At 41.7% G+C, this 21,558-nt stretch overlaps 1 protein-coding gene across 5 annotated transcripts; it reads left to right on the forward strand.

Annotated features, from left to right (window-relative positions):
- The first annotated feature begins 11,911 nt into the window (after positions 1-11,911).
- Positions 11,912-21,209, forward strand: LOC142367527 (uncharacterized). 5 transcript variants are annotated; one of them, XM_075449522.1, is made up of 12 exons: positions 11,912-12,233; positions 13,855-13,899; positions 14,013-14,090; positions 14,176-14,318; positions 14,404-14,526; positions 14,615-14,672; positions 14,797-15,093; positions 15,375-15,511; positions 15,611-15,727; positions 16,551-16,608; positions 18,108-18,173; positions 18,264-21,209. In XM_075449522.1, exons 2-12 carry the CDS (start codon positions 13,890-13,892, stop codon positions 19,502-19,504), a joined length of 2,328 nt encoding a protein of 775 aa, XP_075305637.1. In that variant the 5' UTR covers positions 11,912-12,233; positions 13,855-13,889; the 3' UTR covers positions 19,505-21,209. The 5 variants fall into 5 exon arrangements, with proteins under 5 accessions (XP_075305637.1, XP_075305638.1, XP_075305639.1 ...); XM_075449523.1 differs by having other exon boundaries at positions 11,912-12,123; XM_075449524.1 differs by having other exon boundaries at positions 11,912-12,123; positions 13,868-13,899.
- The last annotated feature ends 349 nt before the right edge of the window (positions 21,210-21,558 follow it).

Raw genomic sequence — 21,558 nt, forward strand, 5'->3', positions numbered from 1 at the left:
GAAGAGGTCCCAGGATGGAACCTTGGGGAACTCCACATGTGACTCTTGTGTGCTCAGATGTAAAGTTACCTATTGACACAAAGTACTTCCTGTTCTCCAAGTATGTTTTGAACCAGTTTAGTACAGTTCTGGAAAGACCCGCCCAGTTTTCCAGTCGTTTCAGTAATATATTGTTGTCAACTGTATCAAATGCAGCACTGAGATCCAGTAAAACTAAGACTGACATTTTTTCACCGTCTGTATTCAGACATATGTCGTTAAACACTTTGGTCAGAGCAGTATCAGTGCTGTGGTGATGTCTAAAACCTGACTGGAAGGTGCCATAGTTGTTATTTTGTTTTAAAAAGTAATTAAAGGATAAGACCGGTTTTTTTGACATTGGGCCCTTGATTTCACATTATAACATGATGTTCTACTCACCCCTGCTTGTTGTTGGTCATTTGGAGCTGTTCCGAAGATATTCGCGAGGCGTCTGGCTGCTCTCTTGAGATATTCGGCCATGAAACGGTTTCCTATGGGCAAGCTTATACAGGCACAAACTATGCTGTTTATAATTTATTAATTACTCTACACTAGCACTGATAACGTGGAGGTGCGTCGCTTACTTAAAAAAAATCCGGGTTACTAATTTTGAATTTTAGCCGAATGAATAAATAGGCAGCAGGTCTGTGGGCTGTCTGTGGCAGTAGCACGACGAGGACGTCAGTAACACCCACTTTACGACAAAAAAATCTAAATTACAGTAACCCGGATTTTTTTAAGTAAGCGACGCACCTCCACGTTATCAGTGCTAATGTACAGTAATTAATAAATTATAAACAGCATAGTTTGTGCCTGTATAAGCTTGCCCATAGGAAACCGTTTCATGGCCGAATATCTCAAGAGAGCAGCCAGACGCCTCTCGAATATCTTCGGAACAGCTCCAAATGTTCAACAACAAGCAGGGGTGAGTAGAACATCATGTTATAATGTGAAATCAAGGGCCCAATGTCAAAAAAACGGTCTTATCCTTTAAGGTGTTGAAAAACCGCTTTTTCAATGATCTTACTTAAAAATGGGAGATTTGAGATGGGCCTGTAGTTGTTCATTTGTGCCTCGTCAAGATTGTCCTTTTTCAGCAGAGGTCTGATTACAGCTGTTTTTAGTGGCTCTGGAAACACACCCGAAATTAAAGACAAGTTCACGATCAGTAACAGGTCTGACTCCAAAATCTTTGAGACCCTTTTGAAAAAAGCTGTTGGCAGGATGTCTAAACACCAAGAGGAGGAGTTCAGCTGACGTAAGATGTCCTCCAGGTCTTTGCAGTTAATGGGTTGGAACTGTGTCATGGTGTTTAAACGGGTTTTCGGTGGAGACGGTACATATGCTGAACCTGCTGATGATGTACCAACTGCTTGTCTAATATTTTGGATTTTGTCTGTGAAGAATTTGGCAAAGTCATTGCAGGCAGGCCATGGTGGAATGAAGTTCAGTTGCCACTAACACAGGAGGGTTTGTTAGCCTGTCAACTGTAGCAAATAAGGCCTGAGCATTATGACTATTTCTGGTGATGTCAGAGAAGTAGGACTTTCTTGCATTCCTCAGTTGTAAATTATAAGAGTGAAGTTTCTCTCTATAGATGTTATAATGAACCTGGAGATTTGTTTTTCTCCATCTGCGCTCGGCTTTCTGACACTTTTTTTTTTTTTTCCATTTTTTACCAGTGTGGAATTTCGCCATGGAGACTTCTTCTTCCAGAGATAACCTTCACCTTAATGGGAGCAATAGCATCCATAACATTTAACATTTTAGCATTGAAGCTACTGACGAGCTCATTGACTGAACCCCCGGACAGGGCAGGTGTTTAGGAGAAGACCTGGTTAAAGTAAGATCTCACTACTGTTTTCAGTTATACACCGTTTTGAGATCACTGTTGAGACATTTGTGTGCAGTGAAATTGTACACTCAAAGAAAACACAGGAATGATCAGACAGACCCACATCAGACACCGTAACCTTTGAAATGCTCAAACCCTTAAGCCTCGTTCCCACTATGCAGTCCGGTACGGGTCGGGTCGCTTTGGGGTCAGCTTGCGTTCCCACTGTACAAAGGGGACCCTCAGGGGTGGGCGGAGTGCGTTCCGAATCGTAGCAAATATCAGCAAATAATTTCGAACCACCTACAAGCTTCTTCAGCCTAATGCGACACTGGCTCGCGGTCCAGTGGAAACCACTCTCTGCCAATTTTGCGGCAATCAGCTTGAAAACTTTTTCGTTTCGCACAGCGCCATCGAGCTCCCGCTGCACAGCATCCTCACCAACAACGGAGAGCAGAGCCTGGAACCGGTCCTTTGTGCTAGGTACCCCAAGAAGAAGGGTTACGACAATGGTAACGGTACGGATCGGTACGCTTTTGTGACAATGGAAACACAAATAAGCGAACCGTTCCGACCCGTACCGGACTGCATAGTGGGAACACGCCATTAGAGATCGGTCAGTCTAGAGTGTGCCCCCTATAGTGCGTGGCCTCTGTTACATGCTGAGTCAGCCCAAAGTTGTCCAGAGTGTTACTCAGGTCTTTAGTCCCTTTGTCCTGAGGGTTGTCCACATGCATGTTAAAATCACCAACAATAATTAGTCAAAATCAACACAGGTCATAGACAGCAGTTCACTGAGGTCATCAAAAATAGTCTGCACAGTATTTGGGGGGCCTGTAAACATTCAGAAACAGGACTCTGGATGAGGCTTTCAGCTGTACAGCCACATATTCAAAGGACTGAAAACTTCCAGGAGATAACTGCTTACATTGAAATGATTCATTAAATAAGACTGCTACCCCTCCTCTCCTGCTCACTCTGGCCTCGCTGATAAAACTGTAACCAGGAGGGGACGACTCGATGAGAACAGCAGCACTGTTATTTTGGTCTGACCAAGTTTCAGTTAAAAACATCAAATCTAGGGTGTGCTCAGTGATTAAAATCTTTAATGAAAAATAAAATCCATTTGCCTTTAAAAAAGATGCCTGCGTTCTGAGATGGGAAAATTCTTAGTTGTCCCTTTTGTTCCAAAGTCTGTTGACTTCCTGATGACCCCAACTCATTCTGTGATCCTGTGTTGGTCATTTGAGGAAAACCAGATTTGACATTGTTGGATATAATCCACTGACAGTTTTTGTTCCACATTCTGTTTCTATCATCCTCCTGGAACAAAAGATGTCTCATTTATCAGCAGCAAGGTGGCTTAGATATTCCTCAATATTATTGGACATGCCTAACATTACAGTTAAACACTGTATCACTTTAAATCCAGCCACACTTCTGCCTACTAAGGAGGATGGTAAAAAGTCATGACTACGCAGCTGTTTGTTCCCCCGTCCTGATAACGGGACACCCCTTTGTCTAACGCTGATCTTGTCCAGTATGTTGAGGGCTCCTCCTCTCATTCTGCTGTAGGTTTGAATTAATTGCTTTAACTGAGGCTTGCAAGTTAGCGGAAGGAAAAACTGTGACTATTTATACAGATTCCAGATATGCTTTTGAGGTGGTGCATGATTTCGGAGCTTTGTGGAAACATCGCTCCTTTTTAAAATCGGATGGAAAACCTTTTTTTGAATGCGGCAGCAGATTCAGCTGCTAAAGCTGCCGCTCTGAGACCTCTGAATGAAACTTTCCTTTCTCTGACTGACCCACATGCTGTTACGGTCCCTGAACTGCAATCATTTGCTACACCACGGGGAAAAGAAAAATGATGAAAAGCTGGCTGTAATTTAGACAGCGGTTCTGGCTGGCATCTTTCTGATGGTAGGCCATGCCTGCCTAAACTGTTTTTTTCTTTTTTTCTTCCCTGGTGTGCTAAATGGACGCACGGATTAGATCATGCGTCCAAAGGAGTGATGCTGGATATGGTTAAAAACATTGATATTGATTATGTTAACTTTTGTGGGTCAAAGTGAACTATTGATTTAAAAATTCAAATGAAATGATTATCAGGGACACAGAGGTAGAGCTGTGTCCTCCACACAGAGGAACAGGACAGGGGTTCCACTGGAACACCTCCACTGGTTGTTGGAAATCTGCTAGAGAAAGATCCAGCTGGTACAGCCTTAACTGAAGGAAAGAATGCAGTTCCAGATTACAAGACTATATGTCAGCAGAAGCCTTGCATGGTACTCTTTGGTATATAAAAATACTCCAGGACCCAATGAAGATTATGAAAAACAATTAAAAAAGAGTAACCCCAGTAAAAATAACTTTGTTTCTCATGTATATGCGGATGAGAAATAGATCCAGAGCTAATTTGAGTCCTTTTGAAATCCTTTTTGGGAGGCCTGCAAACACAGGAGGAGGACCCAATACTAACTTAAGCATGCTAACAACTGCTCATTTGGAACATTCCATGTTGGAATATTGTAAGGTTCTGTCACGTTCTCTTTCTCTCTCTCATCAGACAGTGAAAGCTGCCCTACCCCTAGTGGCTGATAAACCCCTGCACCAGTTCCAGCCAGGACAGTGGGTGCTGATCAAAGACACCAGGAGACGTCACTGGAGAGACAAACGGTGGAGAGGTCCGTTCCAGATTCTGCTGGATCCTGGTTCTGAACCCCCTACCTAGAGGGGCTTTCAACGACCGCCCACCTGTACCAGACTGGTAACAGGGCAGCTTGAAGCGCAGAAGCCACTCAGGAGAGGCAGCGGGAATTCATTTTTTTTTTATTATATTGTTTTATGATGGTGTTTCTTCTGTTTTATTACAAGAAGAAAGGACATCCCACTCCGAGATTACAATACAGTTGTATGGAAGATGGTCTGTTCCGATACTGCTGATTGGTATTGCGAGTATTCTTTATTTGGGAAACGGTACAGCAAAGACAGTTTATGAATAATCTGAGTAATTATCCCAATAATACTCATCAGCTGACTCGAAGAGAGATTCATCACTTCCCTGACTTTTTGGTATTGCACTGAGATGGTTCCAGGGAGGATTATTATTCAATGATTTATTATAGTGCACAGAGTCTGCTTTCTTGGTCGTGTTATCTGTGCTCTTTGGTCAGGGTTGCCAACTCTCACGCATCTGCCGTGACACTCACTCTTTCAGACTTAGTGTCACGCTCTCACACTTAACAAAGAAATCTCACGCTAGATCATTTTTTCTTTCTGTGTTGATTTTTTTATTTTATTTTTTTCACTCTCGTTCTATAATTTCCGAATGCTTAAACTCATGATTGGACCACAGCAGAGTGTCTAATCCCTCTGATTGTTGATTCGCTGGAAACGGCCTGTCATTACGTCAGTGACGTCGGTCTGCCAAGGCGAAATCTGATTGGTAACGCAGCGCTGTCTCACTACAGCAATGTAGTGTTATTCGATTCAAGTGAATTTAGGATTTGCCATGTCTAACTAGTCACCCTAAACTCGACTAGAATGGAAGAAATGCAAAATTTTCTAGAGGAAGGCCCCACACTCTGCACTATTGCATATTCATAAAATGTATACATGTATCTACACAGATATATCTGTACTGTGGAACAACTTCTGAGATGCGTGTCGCGAACCGACCCGCTGAAATCTAACTCCAAGGTTTTTAGAAAAGTTGGCAACCCTGTCCTTAGCTGTGTGTTAGCTTGCTCGTCTCCACTATTCTGAATCAATGGCAAGGTTGTTTCATTTCCACACAGTCCATTTACCTCCACATTTACTTCTAAGCGATGGATTTTTGTCTGCAATCTTCTGCAGGAGGCTGTAGTACTCATCTGTGGAGAAGGGAGGCATCTTGCTGCTAGTTAGTCTAACGGTTAGCACCTTTCCAGGCTATTTAGCTTTAGCTGAGTGCTAGGTGCCCAGACACTGTAGATCAGGCTTCAGCTGTGTGTAGGCCACGCACTCGGAGCGCTGAAGATAAACTATAAAAAATGTTGCTGTTTCTGTTTTAAAAAAAACCCAACAACTTTAATCCCAGAGATTTATAATGCCCCTTTTCCACCGCCGAGCTAGCCCTACTCTACTCGGTTCGATATAGCACGACACTACACCAGTACCATTTCCTTTTCCACACAAACCGTGACCTGGAAGTGGGCCCGTTCACCACTAACGTGACGTTGGTTTCAGGTGACTACAAAGTGTCACTCCGCGGTTAGTCAAAAGTAAACACAACGATGGAGTGTAATGCAGTTGACAATCCACATTGTTTAGTTAAACCAAGCTCTTTATTAAAAAAGACAGTACAAAAGTAAACAGCAGGAGTTGTCTCAGATACAGGCGGTGACGCCAGTGTTGATGCCGGTGGAATGCAGATAGCAGCTGTTGCCTCAGCTGCAGATTGTGATGCCAATGTCGGTTCTGAAGCCTGCGGGATTGGAGGATCTTCGCTGACCTCAGCAACCGAACACTCATCGGTTGCACAAACCGAGCCTTGAGGGGAAAAAAAAAAAGAAGTGTGAACATATGAAACGCATACACGTAACCGCATAGGTGAGACACTGTGCTAGCCTTCCATAACAGCGTTGTTTGCTAGCTCACTCAGAACAACTTACATGAGACACCTTTGTAACTTTTTTACACAAGTTAAAGACTGAACATGTATTTTTTACGATATAAAACATGCATTTGTTAAGATATAAGCGTTGCACCAAGGGGATAAGAACAACACTTACCATTTTCCATCGCCTCCAACAAAGACGTTGCCGTATCCACGCCGTTCGCCGGGCGGTGACCGTAAATGCCGTCCATTTGGTCGAACCACTTCCATGTCTTTCGGTTTGACCCACTCCGGCTGTTGTGATCCTTTACCTGCCGGTAATCACTCTTCAGCTTGTCTCGGCACTGCTGAGAATTCCGGTGATAGCCATGGTTAGCCATCAGCTTGGCACACCTTCTCATTTCGTGTTGCTCCATCCAGTTCCTTCTGTATGCGGTCCTCAACCACCACACACAGAAAGGTCTGCACCTCGCTCATCGTCTATGGGCTGGCTTTCCTTCTCTGGTCTTCCATCTTCGCAATTCTGTTTATTCTCTGTTGCTCTCGCAGGTGTGTTTTCATACATGGCGGGTGATTATTTAAAGCTCCCCGAGCTTCGTTGCGTGTATGACGTAATTTCACCTGACCAATCAGTGGACAGCACTGATCACGTGACGTTTTAGTATCCGCTAGTACCGACTAGACCCACCTCTGAAGCAGGTACTAGCCGGTGCTAAAAATCGTAACGGGTCCCACCTTCAACCCGTGGTGGAAAAGCTCCCAATCAGGGTAGAGTCGTACCGTGTAGAGCTGTAGTGGTACAAAAATGTTCGGTGGAAAAGGGGCAAAAGTGTCCAGAAGCTATCACAGGTAGGCTCACATGGAAAAAAAAAAAAAGGGATAAAATCAATAGAGCAGTGTTTCTCAATTCCGGTCCTCGGGACCCACTGCCCTGCATGTTTTCGGTGTTTCCCTCCTCCAGCACACCTGATTCAAATGAATAGCTCCTGATCAGGCCACTGTAGAGCTTGAGGACGAGTTGATCATTTGAATGATACCTGAACCATCAGCTGTCGTCTCAAAGCCAGTTGCGGAGCCACATCCCATTCTGAAACTCATACAAGTAACAACATCTACTAACCAGGAAGCTGCCCAAACAAAAACTGTAAATAAGAACCTAACCCGCACCCAAAGTTTTTTGACCATCCCAGAAATGGAGTTTTATAAAACCTTGGGTGACAAAGATGAGAAGATTTTAACTCTCCAACAACAAAATGGTGCTTTGCTGAATGAGGTAAAGAGGCTTCATGCCCATTTATACCAATCACAGCAATTGCATTCATCAACTGCATGCCGACTGCTAGAAGAAGTTAAAAAAGAAAGGATTAAGAGAGAGGAAGCTGAGAGCTCTTTAGCTCAGAAACTGGAGGAAACCAGCAAAATAAAGGCTGGACTGACTAAATCAGTGACTCAACTGAAGGAACAGAAAAGGGACGCCATGAAGGAAAACGCTTCACTTTCAAACGAAGTGCAGCAGTTAAAGAATGAGCTACAAAATCTGAAAGATGAGAAAGAAAAAGCCACCGCCGTTCTACACGTAGAACTACAAAAGAAAGAGAAGCTAAATGCAGACGCCACCTGTAAAATTAAAAAGTTGGAATCGGGTCTCCGGACTGAGAAGTCCAGGACAAAGGAAGCCGAGACCAGCTTAGCCGTACAAATGGAGGAAAACTCCAAAATAAAGGCTGGTCTCCTCCAAATCCAGAAAGACTTACTCCCACTGACAAAAACGACAGTGGGAGCAGGACAAGACCCATCTTCTGGAAGAACAAATAAAAACAGCCACCAGCACGAAGGAAGCTGCGAAAATGAGAGAAAACAGTGGCAGGAAGAAAAGTCTGGCCTTCTACAAATGTTATCAGCTATGAAGGAGACTCTTGAGAATAAAGAAGAAGAAAGGAACCAATCTGCAGACTGTTTGATGGAAAAGATAACGAGCTTGGAAGAGCAGAAGGCAAAGAAGAATTCTGTCAGGAAAAGATTCCTCCAGCTTTTTAAATGACCTGAAAGAGTCTGACCTCTGAGCGTCTTTTTCCCGAACCTTAAAACTTTAACCTTTAAAAACCTTAAACAAATCCTTTAAATAAATAAAACAAATCTAAATCTAATTAATGTTTTTTTTAACATCTTTTCAAGTATTAAATTCTAAATGTGTAAAAATACTGAACACGATGTTGAAGCACTAAAAACAGCCCGCCGGCGTCCGTGTTAAACGCATTCCTTTAAGCTCTTATGGTGCAGGTGTCGTGTATGTGTGCAGGTTAAAGGTATAATAAGTTTTACCAAAGGATGGAAGAAAAGTAGATGAAATTTTGGGCTCACAGAGTATAATTATAATTAAAAGTCAAATTAAATGCAAAAATCCCTGCATTTCTTTTTCCTTTATGTGCTTTTTCCATACCGTCTCAGCTCTTTATGATGTGGGCTTTCTCTTTTATTACAAACTTTTCACACAAGACAAAATGTGTTTGAACGTTCAAACTTAAAATCAACAGAATTGTAAACATAAACCTGCATCTAAATCATAGTCTGGATCATGTTGGTTGTGGAGTCCTACATTTCAGCTGCTAGAAACTTTTATGAAGATTGTTTAGTAAATATTGGTATAAAATCAAAGTTAAAAAATGAGTATCATTCATCAAAGTCACTTTGATTAAGATACTTCTGTAAACTCTGCTGGTCCTCAAGCTGCTGACCTGTGCAACAGAAAGCCCATTTCATAGCTTGGGGGGGGAGTGTAACAGTACTTTAGTCCTGAACACTCACAGTATGGAGTTAACAGCTTAGTGTGTGCAGTAGGGCAGACAATAACTGGTAAAAACAAGTGCAGTTTGTAATACAAGCAGGATAGTAGTCACATATAATAAAGAAACGTACGACATATTTTCTGTCCTATACTCTGATTTAATCACACCGCCTAAGAGTCACTCTCTGAGTTGGGAGCTGCAGCCTTCCTTCCTACCACATGGGTCTTTTCTCAAACCTGAAAAAATTAGGTAGCTACCCAAGAAGGTGACACTTTCCTACTGTAGACTGGGTGCAAGGAGGGAGAAAAAGGGAGAAGCTAAGAAGGGAAAGAGAAGTCTCCCATTTGTTAATTTCGTGTTGGCACAATTAAGCAAATCTTATTTGCTTTAATCCTGCTCGAGTGATCTTTTTATACACTTGAGTTGCTTTTCAGTGAACTTTACATACATTCCCACATAAAGACATGAGAGTCCCAAGAAGAGTCCAATGCAATATAGTGTATGTATGTATGTATTGTAATGTGCTTGTGTCTTATCATATTTACATTACTTGTGAGGCTTGGTCTTCTTTTCTGAGGTCCAGGATGTTCCAGTGAATAATTTCTTTTGGCCATAGTTCATTCTGTTTTGCACAGTCCGCAAGGCCGTCTGGTTCATCAAAGCCGTCTGGTTCATCAAGGCCGTTTGGTTTTTGCTACTGCAGAAACCAGAGATGAGTTGGTTTGCACAGTCTGATACAGAGACATTGTTTTCCCTTCTCCTGTGTTTGGGTAAAATAAGACATGCACTGAAATTGTAAGTCAGAGCTACACTCTGACACAGATGCTCTGTGTTGAAGTCTCGCTCTCTCTTGTAGAAGAACTATTCAAAACCTGCCTGAGTGCTTTTCACCTTAACAGCGCTTGGATAATATTCAGTTTTACCATCACAATATATATACATATATATATATAATAAAGTGATTAAATCAAATTGGCGCATTGTTACCGTATGTTAAAAGTTATTTACTGCTGGTGAGCAATAAGTAAAGCCTCGCCGTATGCAGACGATTCCACATTGTGTGACATGTCCTGTTATCTCTAATGTATTCAATCGGCTGACACTGGTGACAAGTGGCCCGGATTACTCCCGCATCTTTGCTGACGCCTCTGCTTTTTCTCCATCAGCGCCTGTTGGGGAGGCAATGTCAGCCAGTGTTTTGCAGCCAATATAAGATACTATGTTTAAGCCCATGCTTGGGCTTCACCTCACTCTCATTCTGCACTTTTCTTCAATGTGACACTTGAGACTGCACAGGACCTAAAGTAGCCAAGATTAGGTTTACGTGAAAATGCCCCCAATCTGAGTCGCTACAAAATGTGTCCAAATGGTCGATGCACAGGAGCTAACAGCCAAACACAAGACACACCCCCCTTTCAGATTAACACCCACTTGTGCAAACAGCAAAGTTTACATGATATCTTGTCAAAATTCAGGTTTACACCCAACGCGTCAGTTACCAGAAGCCAAGGCCAGCTGCAGCACTGATAAGATTAAATCCTAGATCTTAGAGCATGTTGTAAAAATGTATATAGATTTTCATTTTGAGTAAACAACATTTTATAGACAGACATGTAGTGTGTGTGATACAAAGTAATTAAAGGTAACTGTGAGAAACAAGATGTTCTGGTCTTCCCACGTAGGAGAATGTGCAAACACTCAACACGTGAGGAACTAGATGTTCCAGTAAACATTTTTTGCAACTTGCCTTCAAACGATTGTTTTACGTATGCTGATTGTAACCAAGCTGTGTCATAAAAAGAACTACACAGGGAAAGTCGGGCAGAGTTGTTTGAGCACGGGTGAAGGAGTAAGTTCTGTCACTCCGGCAGGCTCCCCTTGCAAGTAAAAATACAATCTTGTGTGTACTGAGTGTTTTGTTGATCACTGGGGTTGTCTTACAGAACTGTTTGGTCCAGCTGGGTTAACTTTTAGACCCAACAGAGCATGTGAGTGGACAACACACATCAGTCAGTGACTGTTGGCATGTGTGCGTGAGTGAAGCTGACACACCTGTGCTTCAGGAGCCTTCGTCCATTTATTTTTCTCTCTGGGAGTCTAGGAACAGTTTGTTGCCCTACTGCCTCCCACTATGAAATAAACACGAGATCTATATCTTCTAATAAACACCCGAGAGTTACAGAAAGCTTACATCTGCCCTCACACTCTCTATTTAAAGTCCTCCATTACTCAGCAGTGTTTCAGGTAAAACACAGATGTACTGATCTCTCACTAATGATGCTGCACCCTCCTTGCTCAAACCAACAACAACCACAATAAAAGTCAGCATTACATCTGTAGAAGCAAAAACTGTTTGCTCTGTGGTGAATCTTCTAAGATTTAAGGAATTTACTACAGAAGAATAAAGAATGAATAGTCAGCAATGATCATCGGAGACCATGTCTCACTATTTGGCAGAATAGGTGTGCAGCCTCTTTCAACCAACAGATCCAATTCCATCTTAATTACAGAGCACGCAACATTACTCCACACCGAATGCCAACACTACAGGTGATTTATCTGTGCCGAAGACCACTTTACCAAACTGCTTTTTCCCCAACATGAGCCTTTTTTTTGTCAGTTGAGATGGGTTCAGTCGGTAGTTTAATACACTCTTCATTGACTTGAGACACCGTCTTGGTGAATTTGAATCACCCGTGTCCTCTAAAGTAGGCCGAGTCACTGTCTTGACAGTCAGAGAAAAAAAAAGCATGTTGTTACCAAAATTCACGCACGAGTGTGGCCCGCCATTGTTAACATTACTTCACTGACGTCTGTGTTTACTTCGAAGAAGTAGCAACAAGGAGGCGTTTGAACGGTAACAGACGGGTCTCCGGGCGGAAGTAAGTGTGCTTGTTATTTTTCAAACAAATTCATGAGCGAGAATTGCTTCCAGAGCCGGGGAATAGTTTCAGTTGTTTCAGTTTGTGTGTCAACACAAGAGCCGGTTGTGGTAAGAAAACATTTTGAAAAAAAAAACATGTCCATTAATATGTGAACGGTTGGGATTTGGTCACAAACGTTATGAGAACTGACGACGTATGCTGAATAACTGATAGCGACGGTTAAAATCCGTTGACGACTGTTTAAAAGTACAGTTCGTTTGCTGCAAATGGTGCGTTTGTTAAGCTTGTGGGGTAAGCTCTGATCTAGCTGTTGTCTAGGTGTTAATGTCATGCAACATAGCTGTGTTTCACTTCATTAGTGAGAGATAAGCTTGCGGGTAAATGAGTCAAAGCACCTGGGGACTAGCGGGTCCTGACAGAATTTATGCCCATAAAAAAATTTGAATAAAGAAACGGTAACGTTAGGTAATGCTAGCTAATGCTAAGAGCTTTGCAGAGATTAACTTTTGAAAGGGGAGATTACCTGTGTTTATTTCCTTACCTACAAATGATGTTACTATGATGAATGGCAGAGTTGTTTGCACACATTTACATCAAAAGGTGCTAAATGGCAACTGTCTTGTGAAATTATGTGATGGTGAAAGAGCAGAAATGATAGGTTTCAAATGTAAACTTAAGAATCACAAGTTTATCAGAAAACCAGAAGCTAAAAAAGATCGTCAGCATTCGTCTTCGACGTCATGAAGTGTGATTGTATTGCAGCGCCATCTGGTGGGGACAGTTTAAAACTACAGTTTACATCCTCATATCTCTTCCAAATAGAAGAAGAAAAATGATTAGACCGACCTGTCTAAGCTATTGAACTAAATGATTTATATAGAATCCTATAATAACATCAGTATGAACTAAAATGATTAGCATGATTGATGAAAAGATTGAAACTAAAGGAACTGAAATTACTTCAGCTAAGTAAAAGATTTGAAGCTACTAAACGCCATCAGCTGTATGACCAAAACAGTCTTTTTTTCACATACATGTGTAGGACAATATCTTCTACACGGTGTGTCATAAAAAACGGAGAGAAAAAAAATACACAACACAGTTAGAAAAATTCCTGAATTAAAAAGATATGAATATATTTGAGAAACCGGCTGCTAAATATTGAAGAACTAAGGACTTGAGAACTTGACCAGAGTCTCTTTAAACAGAGTTAAAACTGATCATCCGAACCCAAAAGTGAGGAGTTGAAAATCGGATCAAACATGAGAAGGAAGCTTAGGCATGTGTGCTTTTTTTGTTCTTTTCTAAAGACAAGCAGATGCCTCACAGGATCAGAAACGTGAAAGATAAACCTCCGTGCTTGCCATTAGGTGAAACTCTGCTGTGCATACTTAAATTGTTTGTTGTATCCTCCTCTTATGTATTTCACTTGCAGTTACTTTTCTGTTGTAAGATTAGTTTTCACTCATATTTTAGCCTCCATCTAACAGAGTTATAAAAACAGAAATACAGCTGTGGGAGTCTGTAAGCTCACCGACACATTTGTCTGGAGAAATAAAGTCCTAGTTCGAAATGTTAACATGTGAACACATCTTTCCTCAACACCATATTTGCTGTGGTTTGTGAAGTAAATCAGTAATGATGGGAGACTGGATTGGCTTTAGTGTTTGCACATCTGGACACAAGGGGTATTTTATTAAAAAATGTAATCTTACCTCCCAACTGCAGTTTCTGTATACAGGTGGTGTTTCTTCAGCAGCAGGATGCAGCCAGGTGAGGCACAAAAGGCACATCTTTGACCGATTGCCTCCGGGCTGCCGTGCATAACTTTGCATAATGTTGCATTCTGTGTGAACACGTTTGTTTGACGCATTCTCCTTTCGTAGAAAGTTCAGGCAAAAGCCAGCTGTTTGACTCTCTGAAGGTGTATCTGAACAACCAGAACAGACTACAACCAATCATTGGTCTGTAGCACCAAATTCTTGTTTTCTTCCATTTGACCTGTGCTCGGTTTTTATTTGAACAGTTTGTTGTTTTATGCACGTCTAGGCTTGGACAGCATTATAGAATGTGTGAATGTGGGTACGCGGAACAAGGAAACATTGTTCTTGTGTGAGGTGTGTGTGTGCCGGCTTAATAAAGCTGATATGCGAAACCACATTTTGGGAAGTCTTCACAGATTCAGCTACATTGTAAGTAGTGCTGAAGAATAGTCACGATTGCAAATGTCTGTGCTGCCATCAGTCGTTATTTGACGGGTGATGTTTTGCTTCTCAGAAAGCCTGTCACCCCCACTTGGTGTCTAAATGGCAGGAGAACTCTGACCTGTCTAAGCTGGCCTGGCCACTGATGGAGATGGCCAAGATGCTGGAGGCAAAAGAGGGACCAGGAGATATCCAGGTATGTTGTTTTGCCTGCATGTGTCGTAACTTACTGATAAGTGGTTCGGCGAGTGTGCTCATATGTTTGTGCACCTTTTTATATGAAGTTTTTAGAAGTTGCAGATACCCTGTACCAGATGGTGGCAACACAGACTGAAAAGCAGGGTCAGTGGATATTTACTTTTTCAGAGGAATTGCCTTCCATTCTCTTGCCTTCAGTATTTAGTTCTTCTAATGTTCCGCCATTCCTCTTGTTCTCATTATCTTCGCATGTCCTGAAACACCCCAGCAGTGACTCTGATACACGACTTGAGATATGAACGAGCTGAATCGGAGAGCTTTTCAGAAGCTTTGCATTTTCCCATCAAATCGAAGAGGGTTGTTTTGTTTCCACAAAACCAACAGAGACATCCCGAGAAATCCCCCGAGGCTGACACAGACTCGTACGAGATCTCTGCTCACGGCAACAGATTTCCACCCCTAGTTTCCGAACATGTAGCTCGCTTTGCTGAGTCAAAGGTCTACTTGAGAAGCAGAGCAACATCACACTTTCTGGATGACTACTCAGAAGCCAGGCCTCTTATTGGTGAGCACAGATAAAGATTAGCAGAATATCTGTGGAGTTTATTATTATTTTTCTTTTAACGCAAATGTGAATTCAACCAGATTAGCTGTTGTTTTGTTTCCTTTAACCTTTAGATGAAGGCAGTATTCTGTTACAATTGATATTGGTGCAAAGTTGGTTAAATGCTTGTTCTATTTACATTGCGCTGTACAGTCTTACGTGGTGTCAAACTTCTCATTTCATTCTTGGGAAAAAAACAAAGCAAGCATCCGTCCCCCCCTAAATGTACACATTTGCAACAGGTCTTGTCCGTGTAGTTGAGTTTAGAAGTGAAGATGGCTGCTCACACGGGTTCTTATGCCACTGCTGCCGCATGAGATCCAATAAAAAGGACATCATTGATCACCTTACCAGCTCGTCCCATATCAGCAACTACTTGGTAAGTTTGTTATGGACGCAAATCACACTGTTGTCACATTTACATAATCTTTAGGCCAAATGCTACAGTGTAAATCTAACTTGGGTTTGATTTGCCAAGATGGAAACTCAACCTGATGAGTTGCAGGTGATTCGTGAAGATCTTAACGACAACTGTCAGCTTCTCCAATCTCTGGCTGAGAAGGTGGAGAAAGACGAGGGCAGAGGGGATCAAAAGGTATCCTGCTCTTTTCCCTTCCTCGCAGATTATCCCTCCACTGTAACGGTAGTGCTTAAAAGCTCGTCAACCTTTCACAGTTTGCTATATTTTTGCCTAAGTTTCTTACAGTTTTTAATCATAATTTATATTGACGAAAGATGTCCGAGTGGCAAAGGTTTGTGAAGCTCTAATGTGGGCAGATAATGTGGCTTAGTGACTCTGAGATTTTCTGGCAGTGAGGTGACAGTCGGGCGTTCGTTGGCACCAAGCATCAAACTGGGATTTCTTGTTCGTGTTCACGAGTCCGCTGTACAGAGAATTAAAAAAACAAACAAACAGCCACGTGCGTGGCAGAGCTGCGAGGAGAAAGCTGCTGATTAAAGAAGCTCAGAAGTAGAAAGTCATGACTTTAATCCAATGCAAATTATCCAGATGACCCAAAGTGAGCAATACGGAGTAGTCGGCCAAAGTTCCTCCAAATGCGACGCACAAGACTGATCAATAACGACCAAAAACATTTAAAGTTATCACCACACAAGGAGGCCACTTGAGATACTAAAATCAAGGGCTCACATACTTTTGCCACTAACACTAACTATGTAATATTGGATCTTTCTCCTGAAACAAATGACAATTTAAAAAAAAAAAAAAAAAAAGGTTTTGTTTTAAATGTTTAAGTTTGTTCTATTATCTACTCTTCTGATGTTTTAGGTCTTTTTAAAAATAAAATAAAAAATGTATTCACGTCAAAGCACCAGTATGTACTATGAAATGAGCAACTCTAGTGTTCTTTACCAAAGAGGTTGTGATTGTGCTTGTCCCCAATATTTCATGTTCCCAGGTAGTACAAGTACCAGAATCCCATTGTAGGCAACTCACTGGCAAAAGTTACCACTGGTGTAAGTACTGTTGATTTCTTTGCCTCTCTTGCTCTAAATCTTCTCTTTAGGTATGAGTTGTAAGGATAAGCCTGTCTCTTCATGCCGTTACTTTATGAATGGATGTCTTGAAAATGTGATATGACAGTCAGTCCTTTGGATAAAAGTGAAACCTTGTGAGGTTTTCAGGTTAGAAGGTTTCAGGTCTTATTTTGATTGCAGGCTGTTAGGACTGTGATGTACAGTAAGACTGTACAACTTAAGCAGTATTTGTTACAGTTATATGCACAAGTTCATGCACCATGGTGAGTTTCTTATTTACGTGTGTGTGTGTTGTTTTTTTAATTTATAATGTGTAAGGAAGTAGATACAACCCCTGCAGCAAATAGACATTAAAAGTAACTCTAGACAAAATTATGTGTTGGATTTAGGCATCGGATTTAGTTGCCACATCGTCCCAGGCAACGTAGTCAGTCGTTAAGGTTCCACCTAAATACGATGGTATATAAACGCCAGAGATCGACTGATGGGCTCTGATTAGCAGCTGTATGTCTCTGTCCACAAAACATGTACCGATAGTGTTCCCTTTGTGCCCCACAACACACCCGAGGCCCGCATGCTATCGATGTTGTTGATACCCTATAAAATGAAGTATTTAGAAATTAAATATTATTATTATTATTTCAGTCCATTCACTTTCATGATGTCTGACTGTTTCATGTCCTTGTTAAACCTGAATCAGCTTGGATGGACTTAAAGGTAGGGTAGGAGATCCTGGATTTTGAGTCCAGCGAAGCTGCATTTTGAAAATACACAGGTAAAAAGTCCCAACCCTTTTCTTCACTTTCCCCCCGAAGCCACGCCTCTAGAGTACATGAACGAGCACGAAGGTGCACGAGCGCTGTTCTGACAGCAAGCATCGATCGTTGCCGTATTTAGTATTTAGTTTATGCTAACTATACGTTTAATAATGCTAGGTGCTAGCCAAGCTGGCTCTAGTTTAGCTTCCTGCCAAGCTTCTGGATGCATAATTCGTTCACGGAGCAGGGTATGCGCACAGGGGGGGGAGGAGGGGGAGGGAGGAGCAGGTTGCAGTTTAATAGACGGCATCAGAATCCAATCATTGTTAACGGCCCGTTCAGTATGATTGGATACTGTTTTTCCTAGATTGTACGTTCTAGAGGCCACTAAAACTTTTCATATTTGTGTCAAAACTTTTAATTAATTGGTTGCAATGGGGGTGTGAAGAGTATTTCAAGCAATATGTAAAAAAATGCTCCAGAAAAAGAACCGCTACCCAACCTTTTAAGGAACGTCCATATCTGCAGCACAGATTGTATTTACTTGTAGCTAAATTAGTATTTTGTGTGAACAAAATTGTATTGTATTCACCTGCCTCCTGTTGTTTAATGCTTCCTCAGAGTTTCAGTGTTGCTATTTTAACACTTAAACTTTGTCTAAAGTACTTTTGGGGGGCGTTTTTCTCTGCATATCCCTGTGTTGTTTTTGTTATTTTCCAGGTTTAAAGATGCTGTCGAGTGGATGGACACACAACAACACCCAAAAAAAGATCAAAGCTGTCAAAGGTGTATATCTCTGAATCGTTAACTTTCCTTTTCTTCTCTTTTTTCTTTGGTCCTTGTCCTTTTTAACCTCTTCTGTTCTTTCTGTTTAAGGGCCATGTGGGAACAACACTTCAGTTCAACGCGGGTCAGAGAAATGCACTTTAGGGACGCCAAAACAAGCTCAAAGGGTGAAACCAAAGAAGAAGAAAAAAAAGACCAATACTGTGTTCAATGTAAGCCTGTTGCTTCCCAAAGGCAAAATGCTGCTGAAGAGGAGGTCTTTCAGTGTGGACACCCGCCTCGAGCCCGCTGCCCCACCTTCATTTGACTTTGATCCAGTTTCTCTACCAGAGGCTGAGATGGTGGACTGCGAGGTAGAGTGTGATCCTGCACCTTTTGCACTTAACCACGATGAAGATACCTTTGAGTCCCAAACCTCTGAACCACAGCTAAATTTCTATCAAGAAGATGGAGAGTTTGGTGATTCCATCCCACAAGGACACATCCCATCCACTGCATCCCAAGATGTAGACGGTTATAATGTGTTCTTAAACCAGTCTCAAGACAAAAATGGAACAGAAGACCATACAGTGTATGGAGAGTGGAAGTACGACAGAGGGCATGGTTCTCATGAAAGGTCAAGTCATGAGTTTCGTAAAAATTGGGAAAATGAAGATATAAAGACAGAGAGTAAGGAGCAGTTTCCTGCTGTGTTCCACACCCAGCACTGCCCGCCTTATAACCCTTACTACATACCACAGGAGGGTGGCTATGAACACTGGCACAGTTCGGTTCCAGACAACCGAGTTGGAACCGGATATTCAAGTCAGGAGAGGAACAACAAGGACATGAACTCCAATGCTGTTCAACAATATCCCCAACAGCAATATCAAAATCAGCAAATGGCATGGGTTGACCCAAGTCTTCAGCCAGGCCGCATGTGGTGGCATCATGACGTGTCTGGTGAAGTGGTTCCTTACTTAGATGCTGCCAGGGTAACCATGCAAACTCCCGCTGGTGACACCCGTGTGCACAGTGGCAGTATTTCATCAGAGCATACAGTACAACTTCATAAGACTGATGTGAGACAGCTGCAAAGATGCACACAGTTTACTGTGAACCACTTCCAGAGACCTCCACAGAATTATATGACACAACCTTCAACCTATCAAGCTGGCCAAGCTTACCATAGCTTACCCTGGACAAACCCCGAGCAGCACTTTGCTTTTCCAGCCGGTGGTGCTGGTGCTGGTTTGGATATGATGCAGACGAATGGTTCCATTCAGCCGGGGCAACCAGTGTGTCATGGAGCCTACTCTGATGTTTATTTCAGAGCTGGTGCCCCCCTTTGAATAAAAGCACACTCACTGAATCTGCAATGCAATCCAATCACACTTTGGCCTTTTTTTTCCTCCCTTTTATCACGAGTTGACACAATTTCCAAAATCTTGATCGAAATGTTTCTGTCACGCTCTGGTCATGATAGCAGACGATACTACTGCACCCTTTTTAGCCAGGAGTTTCTACCGCATTCCAGTGGCACGTTTGTATGGTGAGGCGTAACCCACTCACTCCACCCCTCTCTTTCACAGGGTCTGCCTCTTTTGAGATGTGTAGTACTCAGTAACCCCCTAGTACTGTATGACAGAACATACAGTAAGTAGCCTGAGAGCCAACACTTGCAAACCACAGCAAACCCAGATCAGACTACCACCCAACTAACTGGTGAGGAGAAATACTTGACTGGCAGTTTAATTCTCAAGTACTTTCATGTTCCTCATCAGCGGTTCTGCCAAAGATGGATGGTACCGATCTCATTGAACTGGCCCAGGTTGCTGTAGCAGGTCATCTGTCACATATTGGCTCCATCAATCTTTGGCTTGCTGTTGGTCCATTTCTCTGTGTTTTAAGTTTTTCGAGGGGTTACGTTGACCACTGTTGTTGTGATCAAATTGAACCATTTTGTAATGATAGAATGCTTTTGCATTCAATGACGAGTGCAAAATTGGGCTTTCCAGCTACTGTGTAGAAAAGACTGCCAATAAGTCAAATGTTCTGGTCTGGACAGAAGAGACTGGGCTAGGAGGTGGTAGAGTGTTATTGTCTGTTTTCTTAAAGTGAACGCTGACGCCGCTGATGAGCATTTTCTGTTAACAGCAAGCCAAACATCACGAGCAAAAGAGTTTTGTCTCCACACTGAGTTACAGTGAATGCAGCTTGATTTAAAGTTGAAGTTGTGTGAAAATGAAGACGAAGAGGCTGGACGTTTTCTACTTTGTTTTGATACAGAAGTTCCAGGCTTGTGTTCTCAAAAGTTTTTGGGTTTGTAGTGACTTTAGGCACCTGGATTTAGCCTCAGAAATATGGAGAAAATAAATTGTCTAAAATATGCCCCCTTTAATGTTTGTTTGGAATAATGCAGAATGTACACACAAACAGTTTGATATGAGGCCAGACTGCTGAGTAGTAAATATCCAATTGGATGCACCTGGATATTTACGGCTTTTGATTCATTATGAACATGTCTCAAAGCTCATAAACAAGTTCTTAGTATTAATTTAGAAGTCCTACAGAGCCGTGTATGGAGATTGTGGAAAATTTAAAGTAAAAATGAGATTTTATGTATCAGACTGTAGCTCTTTTGTTTGTGTGTGTGTGTGTTTATGGTCAGCTGGGAAAAACCACTTTCCGATCACTGAGAGGCTTTCGAGTTCCTAAATACCAGTAATGGTTTCATTTTCACAATTTCATTTACACCATTATTCAGGCTGGACTGCATTTATTGTGTACGAGCAGCCTCTTTATAACTCAAAAATACATTTACTGTCAAATGTAGTGCACATGATGTCGTCTTGTTGAAGGTGGATTTTTTTATTTCTGTGATGGACCGGTGACCTCAAGACCCCGAGCTACATGAAGCGGGTATAGAAAATGGATGGATTTTATTTTCATTCTCAAAGACTAAAACCAAAATAGCACCTGTACTGTATTGCTTGTGAATTGTTTTATTTTATTTTTTTTTCAAATAAAATCAAACTGAAATTTGTTTTAAATCTATGAGATGAGATTTGAATTTTTAGCTTGTATATAATATGTTTAGACTTTTAATCAATGCTTTAGTACCTCAAGGAATTTTGCCATCAGACATGAGAGGGAATTACAAATCAATGCAGTCATGTCTGACTATTTTGGCCTGATGCTATGCCACAATCTTTAACATAGAAACACTGCTAAATTATTTTCTTTTTCAGTCCTTCATAGGACACGGAGGTTCCTTGAATGAATGCAAATTAATTTTATTTTTAAACTAATATATTGTCTGTGGATATGAGGAAATCGGTTTATGGATACTTCTATCCAATAAGTCACTACATAAGTCTGAAAATATGATCTACTTGCTAGAGAC

The sequence above is a fragment of the Odontesthes bonariensis genome, chromosome 18 (assembly GCF_027942865.1).
Source record: "Odontesthes bonariensis isolate fOdoBon6 chromosome 18, fOdoBon6.hap1, whole genome shotgun sequence".
Lineage (NCBI taxonomy): Eukaryota > Metazoa > Chordata > Actinopteri > Atheriniformes > Atherinopsidae > Odontesthes > Odontesthes bonariensis.

Bases quoted from the DNA above. Each gene is read 5' to 3' on its own strand.
- LOC142367527 (XM_075449522.1), top strand. The intron at 14,527-14,614 runs GTATGTTGTTTT...TTTTATATGAAG, and splicing joins AGGGACCAGGAGATATCCAG to TTTTTAGAAGTTGCAGATAC. The intron at 14,673-14,796 runs GTCAGTGGATAT...GAAACACCCCAG, and splicing joins AACACAGACTGAAAAGCAGG to CAGTGACTCTGATACACGAC.